Source organism: Phyllopteryx taeniolatus, chromosome 15 (assembly GCF_024500385.1).
Source record: "Phyllopteryx taeniolatus isolate TA_2022b chromosome 15, UOR_Ptae_1.2, whole genome shotgun sequence".
NCBI classification, from domain to species: Eukaryota; Metazoa; Chordata; class Actinopteri; order Syngnathiformes; family Syngnathidae; genus Phyllopteryx; species Phyllopteryx taeniolatus.
In genome coordinates, this window is record NC_084516.1 from 6,775,058 (window position 1) to 6,787,500 (window position 12,443).

The following is a 12,443-nucleotide window of genomic DNA, read 5'->3' on the forward strand; positions in this document are numbered from 1 at the left end:
TCCTGTATTATATTGTCTTGTAGATGTATTTTACTGCTTTTTTACATCATGGCCAGGGGACTACAGATGAAAACTAGCCTTCTGGCTAATTCTGGCTTTTTTAACCATGTGTACTTCATGTGTTTTATGAAATTGCATTGTCCCCTTTCAAAAATAAACTGAAACTGAAACTATAAAGAAGCGACATATTAAACTGCATTTTATTAAATTTTTCAAAGACGTTAACACACAATAAAGGACACAATGAAACGGGACTGTAACAGAATAAACCTCATAACAGTGCCTGTTTTTTTTTTCTTTCTTTAGCTTCTTTAACTGGTACAAAATATCTTACTAAAAATATATAAAATGCAGCAAAAAAAAAAATCAAGTATTGTGCAGTTTTGTTCGCCATCACGTTACAATTGACCAGGGACCGAGCAGGCAACTTCTTGAGCATTTGAAGCTACATTTAAACATTGTTCTCATGTGACAGGTCGCAAAAAAAAAACAACAACTCATGAGCCTGTCAAGGATCTCAGACGGCACGAAATTGACACTGCCCCCCAACAGTAGAAATGTTTATCTTGCGAGAAAACAGCAGCAATAGATAAATAAATAAATAAATGGTTGCCTTTACTTTTTCTCATTGCGGCTAAACTGGAGCCGATCCAAGCTGACGTTCAGCGAAGAGGCAGGGTACTCTTTGGACTGGTCCCCAACCAATCACAGGACACATTTAGACAAACAAGCATTCAGGCTCACATTCACACCTACACTATATGGGCAATTTAAAGTCTTCCAAAAAACGAGCTCGGTGAGAAAAGCAGGGTAGATTCTGGACTAGTCACCAGTCAGGGCACATGTAGACAAAAAATAAATAAATAAATAAATACATTCACACTCATACCTATGGGCAATTTAGTAGTACCCAGAGAAAACCAACACAAGCACTGGGAGAACATGCAAACTCCACACCGGAAGGCCAGATCAGAGTATCGAACCTTGAACCTCAGAACGGTGAGGCAGTCGTGCTAACCCCCTTTTTTGCACCGTGCTGAAGTGCCCCCTTTTGTTTTTCTGCCCCAAAAATTAATAAAGTTCAAACATTCCGAGGGGTTAACCACGCAGCAGTCCTCACTTCCTTAGCCAAATAGCAACCAAGCCACTCATTAAAAACACGGGCTCAAAGTGTATCTTTGTAAAAGCACTCATCAGAAGGACTGGAAGGAACAAACCAGCAGCCTTGAGCATCACAATACAATAAACAAACCTTTTTTGTTTTGGGGGGGAGGACGGGGTCAAAAGTCAGAATCACCGCCAGGAATGGATGAAGCAGCGTTCGTTTCGAAAAGGTCCAACTTTGTCGCAATGTGACAATCACTCCATCGGATCTAGTGCCAAAAAGAACGCAGGACATACAGTACCTGCGGGCTCAAACAAAAGTGACATGCAGAATTATAATAAATAAAAACAATAAAATAGTGCTTTCGGCTCGCTGTTTTGTATTCCCTAGTGCAGTGATCACCAAACGCTGTCCGAGATCACCAGGTGGTAATCATCTACTGTATTTACTACAAATACTGTACCTTTGTTCATCCATCTACGGTGCCAACATATAGTGACAGGCAGAACAATTTAATGCTCTTCCACTAGCTAGCTGAAGGTACTGTATTGTTAACCTGTGTTTTGTTGCCATTCAAACAACGGAATAATATCGTTGTGGCCCAGATTTCACACTTAGTACATTTGTAAGTAAATTGAAATACAATTATATTTTTTTAGTATCCAGCTCTGACATTACATGAACATTTAAGTTTCATTCTATAAACTGACAAAATAACTCCCAAATTCCAAACACAAATATTGCCATTTAAAGCATTTATAAGTAGAAAATGAAAAATGGTCAAAATGCCCAAAAAGGTCCCTCTTTTTTTTTGGTCTTGAAATTTTTTTTCCGGGCTGTATACTTTTTATTTGGTGGTGTACTGTCATATTTTTCTCATGTAAAATGGCTTTGGTGCAATACAGGTTGGGAAACACTGCACTAACATCGCCAGTGTTGAAGGGACAGACTGACCGACTACGACCATGTTGACCATGTTAGCTTCTGATGTTTTCGAATCAAACAAGGAGCTTATTGTTCACACTGAAAGAATGAAACAAACATGAACAGTCACGCACATTTCAAAGAGTTGAACTTGAGAGATTTTTCATTTGACATATTTCTAATCTCCCATAGACTCCTCTTTAAGACACCGTTGCATTTCTTGAGCGTTTAGTCTGAAGACATTATACGACTATTTGGGTCCGGCCCAACGGTCGTAAACAGAACAGAACACAAGTACAGAGCGTCCGCGTGTCACTTCCTGCGTGCGCTGCCGGGCCTCTTGGCCTGCCACAAGTGGTTGTGGATGGTCAACGCGTCCACGCTGACCGACACCGACTTGGCTGGGATGACGTTAAACTGCTTGCGGTCCGAACTGTACTTGTAGAGCCGGTCGATCATCTTGTGGCCGATGACGCGCGGCCCCGTGCCCGTGAATTTCACGATGTCCTCAGTCTCCGGCGAGTACGAGTACACGCCGCGGAACTGGCAGCCGCCGTCCCGAAAGAGGATGATCAGGTGATTCGACTCGCACTTTTCCAGCTCCTGTGACAAAGAAACAAGGCTGCCGATAGAGCAATTGATCACCGGCAGAGGAAATTTAGTTTTTTTTCTCACTGACCTCCAGAAGGACATTCTTCTGTGCCTCGTTCACCTTTCCGGCTAGGCAGCAGTGTGCGATGGCATTGATGATGATGGGCTTGTTGGACTTGGAGCTTGGCTCTTTGAAAAGCTTGGGCCCTTGGACCAGCAAAAACAACCAAAAGTTCAAGCATATTGTATTATGGAAACTTGACTTTTTAACACATTCACTGCCATTGACGGCTTTAGAAGTCAAATATCCATGTTAACTGGGAAAGCAGGCAGTGAATGAGTAAAAGCTTGTGTACAAATAGCTGGATTTCTGGAGTGCCTGTGTGAAATCAAACAACTAGCGCTACAACTAACAATTATCTAAAACATTTATTGATCTATTAATTATTTTATCGATTCATAATGAATCTGATAATTATAAAATTTGAATTTCCATCCTTTTTTTAAAAAAACAGGACACTATTTTAAATTGACGGTGCAGAAAATACACAATACATAAATTGATTATGATTCAGTTAATGGTTTGGTTCGTATCATTATTTTCCAAAATAAAAGCAGATGTTTCCAAATATCTTATTTTGATTAAACACGTAGATAATCAGTCTGCTTTCACAGAAGACCACAGAAATGTGAGAATATTTATTGTTGAGAGGCTGAAATTCTGAGGATTTGGACAATTTCAAATCAAATGATGTCTCTTAAACAATAATTGATTATCGAAATAGTTGTCGATTAATTTGAGAATCGATTAGTTGTCAGTTAATCAATTAATTCTTGCACCTTTGAACAAGCCCTCCTGGACTTCTGTTAGGTAACAGTGGAATTAATTTACAACTTGTACATAATGTACATTATCACCACCCACCGATGCCATTTCTCCATGACATGGTCAGCTAGGTTGGATGTAAGTGACAGACTACACTGTCTGAAACACTTATGCAGAGACACTATGATGCAGAGACACCTCCTTCCCTCAAAGCCAAAACGTAAGCAGAGCTGCAATTAGTTTAATTGGATGTACAGATTAGCAGTAGCTAAGCACTTACGTGATTGCTCTGTGAAGCTGCAGATGCAGGGGAGCAGGTTGATTCTGATATCAAAAACTATATTTACCAGTGTAGCTGCTCACCATTGTACTCGGTGGAAGTGATGGAGGAGGCGATGGAGCCGCTCTCCCAGTCGCGCTCCATGTTCCTGCTGGAGGCTCGGCTCAGCACAGGGAAGGAATCCATGGAGCAGACTGACTCAGCCCTGCAAGAAAAACTTGCACTCAAGGTCCATGTTCCCAATTCCAATTAGATGCCAATACAGTGGACCTGCGCATAATCATGGTTCGGCACCCACAAATTCACCTATTTGTGGATTTGTTTTTTGATTTCTTTTCAATTTTTTAAAATCATTTTTTTTCTTTTTCTTTTTTTATTTTGGGGGCAGGGGTGGTCAACCTCACAAATGGTTGGCAGTTTATCCCTGTTTATTCAAAAAAATGTTTAGTTTTAAATTTGTTATTTTATTTCCAATGCAATTGTAATGGGTATCAATATTAATCCACACTATTTTTTGGGTCTATTTTATGTGCATTTCAAGGGACACATATTCTATTATATATACATATATCAAATAGATAATTTTGAGAGAGAACAAAGTTGTTCTGTGTATTCACAAAGCTCCTAATGAAAAAGTAAACTGAGGTATGAACTGCCCCACCCTCTTCAAAAACATCAAACTCACATTGATGTGGTATGTATATCTGATCTGTGCATGTAAGCTGCATTTGCATTGGCAGATATCCGATACATACTGTAAATGACTAGTAAATATTTGGAAGACGCCTGATTCCGATCTGCAAATATCCGATTGCATGTGTTTTTTTTTCTATTTACACTGCCTTGACGCATATTCCAACTGTGCCACTTGAAAGCAAAAACATCATAACCCTTGAGCCATGCAGTGTAAATCCTTAGCCTTAGTTGGAACCAGTTAGAACACAGCCACTGCCCTATTGGACAAAATGCACATTTCACCTCTGCGATTCTGCCTCTTCAGAGATGATGCTGTCTGCCTCTGTGGCCAAAGACAACGTGGATCCTCGAAGGCTGCAGCTCAGATCAGCTAAAATTAGTCATGTTATTTTTTCAGCAGTTTTCATGGATGTCCCTCCTTCATATTGCATTAGATTATGTAATGAAACAGACAACATACGTGTGGTGGATCCTTTACAGGGGCTGCTGAACTCGCCTCGGTGCAGCGATTTGGGTCTATTCCTGCGGGACTTGAACCTGGGGCTCGGCTTAACCTGACCCTGCTCTTCCAACAACGCCTGCTGCTTCCGGCGCAGGTACTCCTGCTTTATCAGCTCTCGTCTGGCCTTCTCCTCCTCTTTACGAACCCGGTCCTCCTCTGCCTTACGCCTGTAAAAAAAAGAGCAGATTAACATCCCCTGCACAGACATTGGATTTGTGATTATAATGCAGAGGTGTACCTGGCCTCGTCACGCTTGAGTTCGCTGTCTGCTTCCTGCTGCTGCTTGCGTATCCTGGCCTCTTCGGCTTTGCGCTGTTGTTTGAGCATGAAGGCAGCGCGACGTTTGGCCATCTCATCCTCGGCCTTCTCGTCGTCCTGGAAAAGGAGGATGATTCGTCTGTTATCAATTAGTGACTCACAAATAATGTGCCATGAGAGATCATCAGGTGTGCTGCTGGAAATTATCCAGTTTCACTTAATCGATCTGAAAATTAGTTTTTATTCGCTTCAAATTATGCACCTTTGCTCATCTATTCATGCCAGCGACATATAGTGACTGGCAGAACAATTAAATGCTTTTCCACTAGATTGTAGAAGGTACAATGTGTTGCCATTCATACAACAGCAGGCTGTAAACCTCTCTCTTTGAGAGGGATAGGCTCTGCTGCAAAGTAATTGACACTCCGCAATTTTTTTTTTGTTAATTACTTATTTTAAAAGTTTAAACTGTAAATATACCACAAAACTCTGGGTGCTCCCTGCACTTTTTGTTAGAATTTTAAAACAAAGATGTCTATTGTCTAAGAAAAAACACTGAAACATGTTGCACATCTGAAAAGCTGCGTAAGGCATTTAAATGAAGGGTGTTGGGAGTTTGTTTTATTTATAATTTTGACACCAGTATTAATCCTTCTACAACAAAACAATATCGGTTATCGGCCCACCTTGACTACTAATAATTGGTATTGGCCCAGAAAAAAACATTGGTCTATCTCTAATTTTTGTTTGGTGGTGTGTTGTGAGATTTGGTGTTCCTTGGTTCAATAAAGGTTGGAAAACACTGCATTAGACCACAAAGACACTTGTCTTGAACGTTACCTTAAAGAAGAAGCCGAGCACGTTCTTCTGTTCACTGTCTGCGATGTCGAGACTCGCGCCCTCCGCAGGCTCCTTCATCTCTGATAGGTCAACCTCGATCAGGAGACCTTTTCCCCTAGTGCTGTTGTTACCACCGACAGATTCTGTTCCTGAGATGTCGACCTCGTCGTCTTCTGCACAATGTGACGGAGTGATGGAGGTATCGGAGGCCCTCGTGTCCTCTGACTGAACCTTGACAGGAGATAGGTCCGCTTCGTTTTGGACTCTGAAGGTTGTGCGTCTTCTGAAGTTTCTATCCAACCTGGAACTTTCAGCATCCTGGCTTTCTACACCAGTGTTTTCGTTGGGAGAGGTCACAGCTTCAGTGTCAGACACTTTGCTGTTCTTGTTACTCTGCTTCGGCTCTGAGGCTTTGCTTCGCTGGCTAGAGCTCAGCTTGGGAGGACGACGGGTGGGAGCGCAACTGCTGTCGTTGAAGTCAACAAAGTGGACGGCGAAGGATCTGGGGTCTGAGGTGGGGGACTGTGTTGTGGTCGCAGTTGGTTTCAGGTCTGGTTCTTTAGGTTCCACAGATGAAGCCACATTCTTCTTCATCAGTAGGTCTTGCTGCAATGAGAGCTGCGTCATCTGCTGCTGGATAACGCTGATGGCCTTGTTGAGGAGATCTATGGAGCGGGTACGGTCACTCACATCCGAATCGGAAGCGCTATCCTGAGCCGAGGTGTTTAACCGATTGTCTCGATGTATCGGTCTTCCTTCTGCCTTTGCCTGCACCTTCAGTACCTCAAGACAAGAGTCATCCTTGCAGCAGGGGCTCTTTACTTTCTGAGAGCCAGACAGTTCGGTGGAAGGCGAATGTTTGAGAGGAAGAGGGAGTGTGTCGCTCCTCCCTTCGCCTTTCTTCACGATGTTCAAGAATGCAGCTTTGCCAAGTTTCAGTCGCTGCCGCGCCGACAAGGTCTCCATCTTCCTCTTTTGATACTCAATAGCTCGCCTTTGCTCTTCTAGCTGCATGTGGAGTTGCAGCAGCTCTGAAGGCACTACTGGAGGACTCGCCATCATAGTCTTACTCACAGCAGACGTGGGGTCTTGCGCTTGCCATACGGGGCTACCTTCGGTCTTTAGTTGCCAGGGAGCGCAAGGAGTAATCTCAGAGTGGTCGGGCGTCGTCTTCTGTGAGCTGCTGGTGCTAGAGAACCCGTCACGGAGGCTGAGTTTAAGCAACTTCCTTTCGGCAAAGCTGGTCATTCTGACACTGGCACTGCCCGAAACGCTGCAGCTGCTTGCACAAGATGTGGTACTGAGGCATGGGCTGGAGCGTCCACTCCAGTCTTCCTTGTCGTCTCGCTCACTCACCTTTAGGTCTTGTCTCAGCTTAAAAGACTCAACCTCTGAGAATTCTCTCAGTAAGCCAATTCCTTTTTCCCTGCTTGGCTCGATCAGGTCCACATCCTCGTCATCTTCCTCAAAACCTGCAATGTCGGAATCAGAGTCTTGCCCTACTTCTGCATCAGAGGAAAGATGACTGTGACAGTCTGACTCTCCAGACAAGTGAAGGAAAAAGCCTTGTGGTTGTGTTTTCTCAGAAAGTGAAGTATGTGTCAAGCCTTCCCGGGTGGGCACGGATTTTACCACAGTTATGGGTTTAAACGCATATTTACGACATTCAGACAATGGTGATTTCCTGTGTGATTTATGTGGAACATCCGTGGCTGGATTCACACCACATAGCCCTGACCTGCAGCGACTCTCCCCGCACTCCTCGTCCTTGTTGAGGCTGATACTCTTCTCTTTGGCTGGCTTAGGGATGGCTGGCATCAGAGGCTCCAGGTAGTAGCTTTCCGCCTGCACATCTGGGGTTAAGACGTCCATGTCGAGAGTATTAGAAACCCTCCGTGGTGAGGTCGTGTGGGGGATTTCCAGTTCATCCAGCTCGATGTCACTCCTGAGTGGACGTCGGTGGAAAACAGCAGGGTGTACCACGGCGACTAGCTCCTCCTCCTCTAAGAGCTCCTCCTCGTCCTCGATACGAATGTGGCTGAGGAGACTTTGCCCGCTCAGTCTGTGCTCGTGCAGCGGGCGACCTGAACCCATGAGCATGTGGCTGGGTGTCATAATGCTGGAGGCCAAGCTGCCTTTGCTGATGGAGCGAATCAGACTGCTATTGTCTGTGTCAACCTCGTGATTGGGGAAATGCAAGGCGTAGGGTGCCGGCTGGGATAAAGGCCTGGCGATGGATACAAGACAAGGACTCTTGATACAGATCTGGTACGGGAACGTACTGAATCATGCAGATGAATAACCTAAATTGTCTGCTGAGAGTAAAATGTGAATGCGTACCTCTGCCTTCTCTCTGGCCAGACCCGTGACAAACCCTGCGGCTTCTCATCTTTACGTGCCAGAGAGCTGCACTGATTCCTCACTGAGGTATTAAGACAACACAAAGCTTACTTAACATAATATATTAATAGTCTTAACATTCAAGTCTGCAGGTCACTATCATATATTACCTGTAGCATCATCCTCAACTCCCCTCGGTCGTCTCTGTCTTGGAGGCACTAAAGAGTGAGGAGAGCTGGAAGTGCTGTCAGAGAAAGACATTTTTTGAGTTTTCAAGTGATGCCGGCAAATTAAAGTTAACATGGTCAGCTTGGAAATAAACTACCTAAAGTCGGAGCTTAAAGGCGTGGTCAACATTTCAGCATCACTTGATGTAGTCTGGAAACTACGTTTGGTGAAATTGATGGGTGTGTGGGATCGAGAGGCCTTCGGCATCAGCATTAACCTTGCTGTAAAGATGTGGAGCACTTGTTTAACATGAAACACTAGCGGCACAGTCCTTAAAATTGCCTTAGAATACTAGCAGAGTGTAAGTTTTACCATCTCTGAATTCCTTAAGGTCTCTGGGCTGTACAAAGTCCGGCTTCACAATCTCAAACCACCAGAAGAGCTCGGCGATGAACACCATCACATTATTCTGCATGAGGAAGGAACGAAAGGTTAGTGGTGCTATTGTAAACTCGTCCGTATCCGCCATATAACCATTCATTTTCTAAAGTGCTTGTCCTCATTGAAGTCACCGGTGAGCAGGAGCCTATCCCCGTTGGCAAGAGACAGGGTACACTGTGGACTGGTCGCCAGTCAATGTCAGGGCACATATAGACAAACAATCACACTAATGTTCACACCTATGTACAATTTTGAGTCTTTATGAACCTAAGATCACATTGGACAAGAGGCAGGGTACACCTTGGACTGGTTGCCAGCCAATTGCAGGATACAATTAGAGGAACAGCAACTTTCCATACTCACATTCAAGCGTATGGACAATTTAGAGTCTTTCATTTTCAATATGTGAAGAAGTCTGAGTACCCGAAAAAAAACCAACATGCAAACGCCACACAGGAAAGCCAGAGTTGAAATTCAAAACCTGAACCACCGAACTGTAAGGGTTACGGTTAGGGCTAGAGATGTGCTAAACACTATAATACAGTAATGAAGCTGAATATTTTGCTGCCCTCTAGAGGCTACCACTCTGTTCAAGAGATCATTTTCCAGGACATTTTCCATGATGAATTACCTTTACCGTGATAGACACATATCGTTTATGATTTCAATGTTTTTTATGTAATTTTTTTATGCATGTTCCCTCAACTGGAAACGTCATCAACTGTTTTTCAGTTCTTCCTTAACATGTGGGAACCCTGTTAATGTTTGTGTGTGTGTTATTGCCTCACCCTCAGCACTGGAGGACAATACAGCATGTCCTCAGGCTTCAGATAGAAGCACTTGTTCAAGTATTCATTGGAAAATTCCTTCAGCAACTGGATGTTGTACATGCTGTCAGCTATGGAGGCGATGTGCTTCAGGCAGATATCTGTAATTAGGACACACAGAAAGACCATCATTCTCACACAACCTCTTGACTGATTGGTGGTGGGATAACGGCTTCGACCATACCTTCAAGTCTAACGTGTTTGGGGCAATAGAAGTGGATTAGGGCCAGAAGAGCAGCGCCGTCACACACGTCTTTGCACAGGTCGTCTACCAGGGAGAAGTGCTGAAGTGTCCGACCTGAGAGATGGTCCCTGCGATAGCGCACCTGAACATTGGGAAAGGATCCCAGGTAAAGTTTATCAGGTTTAGGCCACATACAGAACTTTAATCCATGGGTTCTCAAAACCTTTTGGGGCAAGTGACCCGTTACTGGGGAGAAATATTTCCAATGACCACCTCATGTTATGAATGCTAATTAAACATGACTATCACGTGTACCCCTAAATACCATAGGAATTTAAAAAAGTTTCCTATTTTCTAGAAAAAGGTAGTGTTATGATAACAATGTCATATTTTTAGACGCCAAAGGTTTTATTTTTTCAAGAAAAAAGGCAAAATTTTTACAAGAACAAGTAGGTATTTTGTTGGGATAAAAAGTCGTAATCTTATGAGAATTAAGTTGTGTTTACAGTATAATAATAATAATAATATTAAGTTTAACAATAAAAACAGCTCATGACCATAGGTGAGGGTAGGAACGAAGATCGACCGGTAAATTGAGAGCTTCACCTTTCGGCTTAGCTCTTTCTTTACCACAACGGACCGATACAAAGTCCGCATCACTGCAGACGCTGCACCGATCCGCCTGTCGATCTCCCGTTCCATTCTTCCCTCACTCGTGAACAAGACCCCAAGATACTTGAATTCCTCCACTTGGGGCAGGATCTCATCCCCGACCTGGAGATGGCATGCCACCCTTTCCCGACTGAGGACCATGGTCTCAGATTTGGAGGTGCTGATTCTCATCCCAGCCGCTTCACACTCGGCTGCGAACTGCTCCAATGAGAGTTGGAGGTCACGGCTTGATGAAGCCAACAGAACCACATCATCTGCAAAAAGCAGAGATGCAATACTGAGGCCACCAAACCGGACCCCCTCTACGCCTCGGCTGCGCCTAGAAATTCTGTCCATAAAAGTTATGAACAGAATCGGCGACAAAGGGCAGCCTTGGCGGAGTCCAACCCTCACCGGGAACGAGTCCGACTTACTGCCGGATATGCGGACCAAACTCTGACTCCGGTCGTACAGGGACCGAACAGCCCGTATCAGGGGGTTCGGTACCCCATACTCCCGAAGCACTCTCCACAGGACTCCCCGAGGGACACGGTCGAACGCCTTCTCCAAGTCCACAAAACAGATGTAGACTGGTTGGGCGAACTCCCATGCACCCTCGAGGACCCTGCCGAGGGTATAGAGCTGGTCCACTGTTCCACGGCCAGGACGAAAAACACACTGCTCCTCCTGAATCTGAGATTCGACTTCCCGACGGACCCTCCTCTCCAGCACCCCTGAATAGACCTTACCAGGGAGGCTGAGCAGTGTGATCCCCCTGTAGTTGGAACACACCCTCCGGTCCCCCTTCTTAAAAAGGGGGACCACCACCCCAGTCTGCCAATCCAGAGGCACTGTCCCCGATGTCCACGCGATGTTGCAGAGGCGTGTCAACCAGGACAGCCCCACAACATCCAGAGCCTTTAGGAACTCCGGGCGAATCTCATCCACCCCCGGGGCCCTGCCACCGAGGAGCTTTTTAACTACCTCGGTGACCTCAAACCCAGAGATAGGAGAGCCCGCCTCAGAGAACCCACACTCTGCTTCCCCATGGGAAGGCGTGTCGGTGGAATTGAGGAGGTCTTCGAAGTATTCTCCCCACCGACTCACAACGTCCCGAGTCGAGGTCAGCAGCGCCCCATCCCCACTATACACAGTGTTGGTGGTGCACTGCTTTCCTCTCCTGAGACGTCGGATGGTGGACCAGAATTTCCTCGAAGCCGTCCGGAAGTCTTTCTCCATGGCCTCACTGAACTCCTCCCATGCCCGGGTTTTTGCTTCAGCGACCACCAGAGCTGCATCCCGCTTGGCCAGCCGGTACCCATCAGCTGCCTCAGGAGTCCCACAGGCCAAAAAGGCCCGATAGGACTCCTTCTTCAGCTTGACGGCATCCCTCACCGTTGGTGTCCACCAACGGGTTCGGGGATTGCCGCCACGACAGGCACCGACCACCTTACGGCCACAGCTCCGGTCGGCCGCCTCAGCAATGGAGGCGCGGAACATGGTCCACTCGGACTCGATGTCCCCCGCCTCCCCCGAAACATGAGCAAAGTTCTGTCGGAGGTGGGAGTTGAAACTCCTTCTGACAGGGGATTCTGCCAGACGTTCCCAGCAGACCCTCACAATACGTTTGGGCCTGCCACGTCGGACCGGCATCTTCCCCCACCATCGGAGCCAACTCACCACCAGGTGGTGATCAGTTGACAGCTCCGCCCCTCTCTTCACCCGAGTGTCCAAGACATGCGGCCGCAAGTCCGATGACACGACCACAAAGTCGATCATCGAACTGCGACTAGGGTGTCCTGGTGCCAAG

General features: G+C 45.6%; 1 protein-coding gene across 4 annotated transcripts in view; it reads right to left on the reverse strand.

Annotated features, from left to right (window-relative positions):
• Positions 1–175: 175 nt before the first annotated feature.
• The window catches only part of LOC133490091 (calmodulin-regulated spectrin-associated protein 1-B-like), a 26,078-nt gene continuing 13,810 nt past the window's right edge, over positions 176–12,443 (reverse strand). For all 4 annotated transcript variants that reach the window (XM_061799686.1, XM_061799689.1, XM_061799688.1 and 1 more), the window contains 13 exons: positions 9,983–10,124; positions 9,760–9,899; positions 8,903–8,999; positions 8,688–8,811; positions 8,533–8,606; positions 8,363–8,444; positions 6,023–8,249; positions 5,163–5,299; positions 4,883–5,091; positions 4,705–4,792; positions 3,810–3,931; positions 2,709–2,827; positions 176–2,632 (listed from right to left, as the gene is read on the reverse strand). In XM_061799686.1, the coding sequence (XP_061655670.1) occupies positions 2,342–2,632; positions 2,709–2,827; positions 3,810–3,931; positions 4,705–4,792; positions 4,883–5,091; positions 5,163–5,299; positions 6,023–8,249; positions 8,363–8,444; positions 8,533–8,606; positions 8,688–8,811; positions 8,903–8,999; positions 9,760–9,899; positions 9,983–10,124 (3,852 nt within the window). In that variant the 3' untranslated portion in view covers positions 176–2,341. The remainder of the gene's footprint in view (positions 2,633–2,708; positions 2,828–3,809; positions 3,932–4,704; positions 4,793–4,882; positions 5,092–5,162; positions 5,300–6,022; positions 8,250–8,362; positions 8,445–8,532; positions 8,607–8,687; positions 8,812–8,902; positions 9,000–9,759; positions 9,900–9,982; positions 10,125–12,443) is intronic.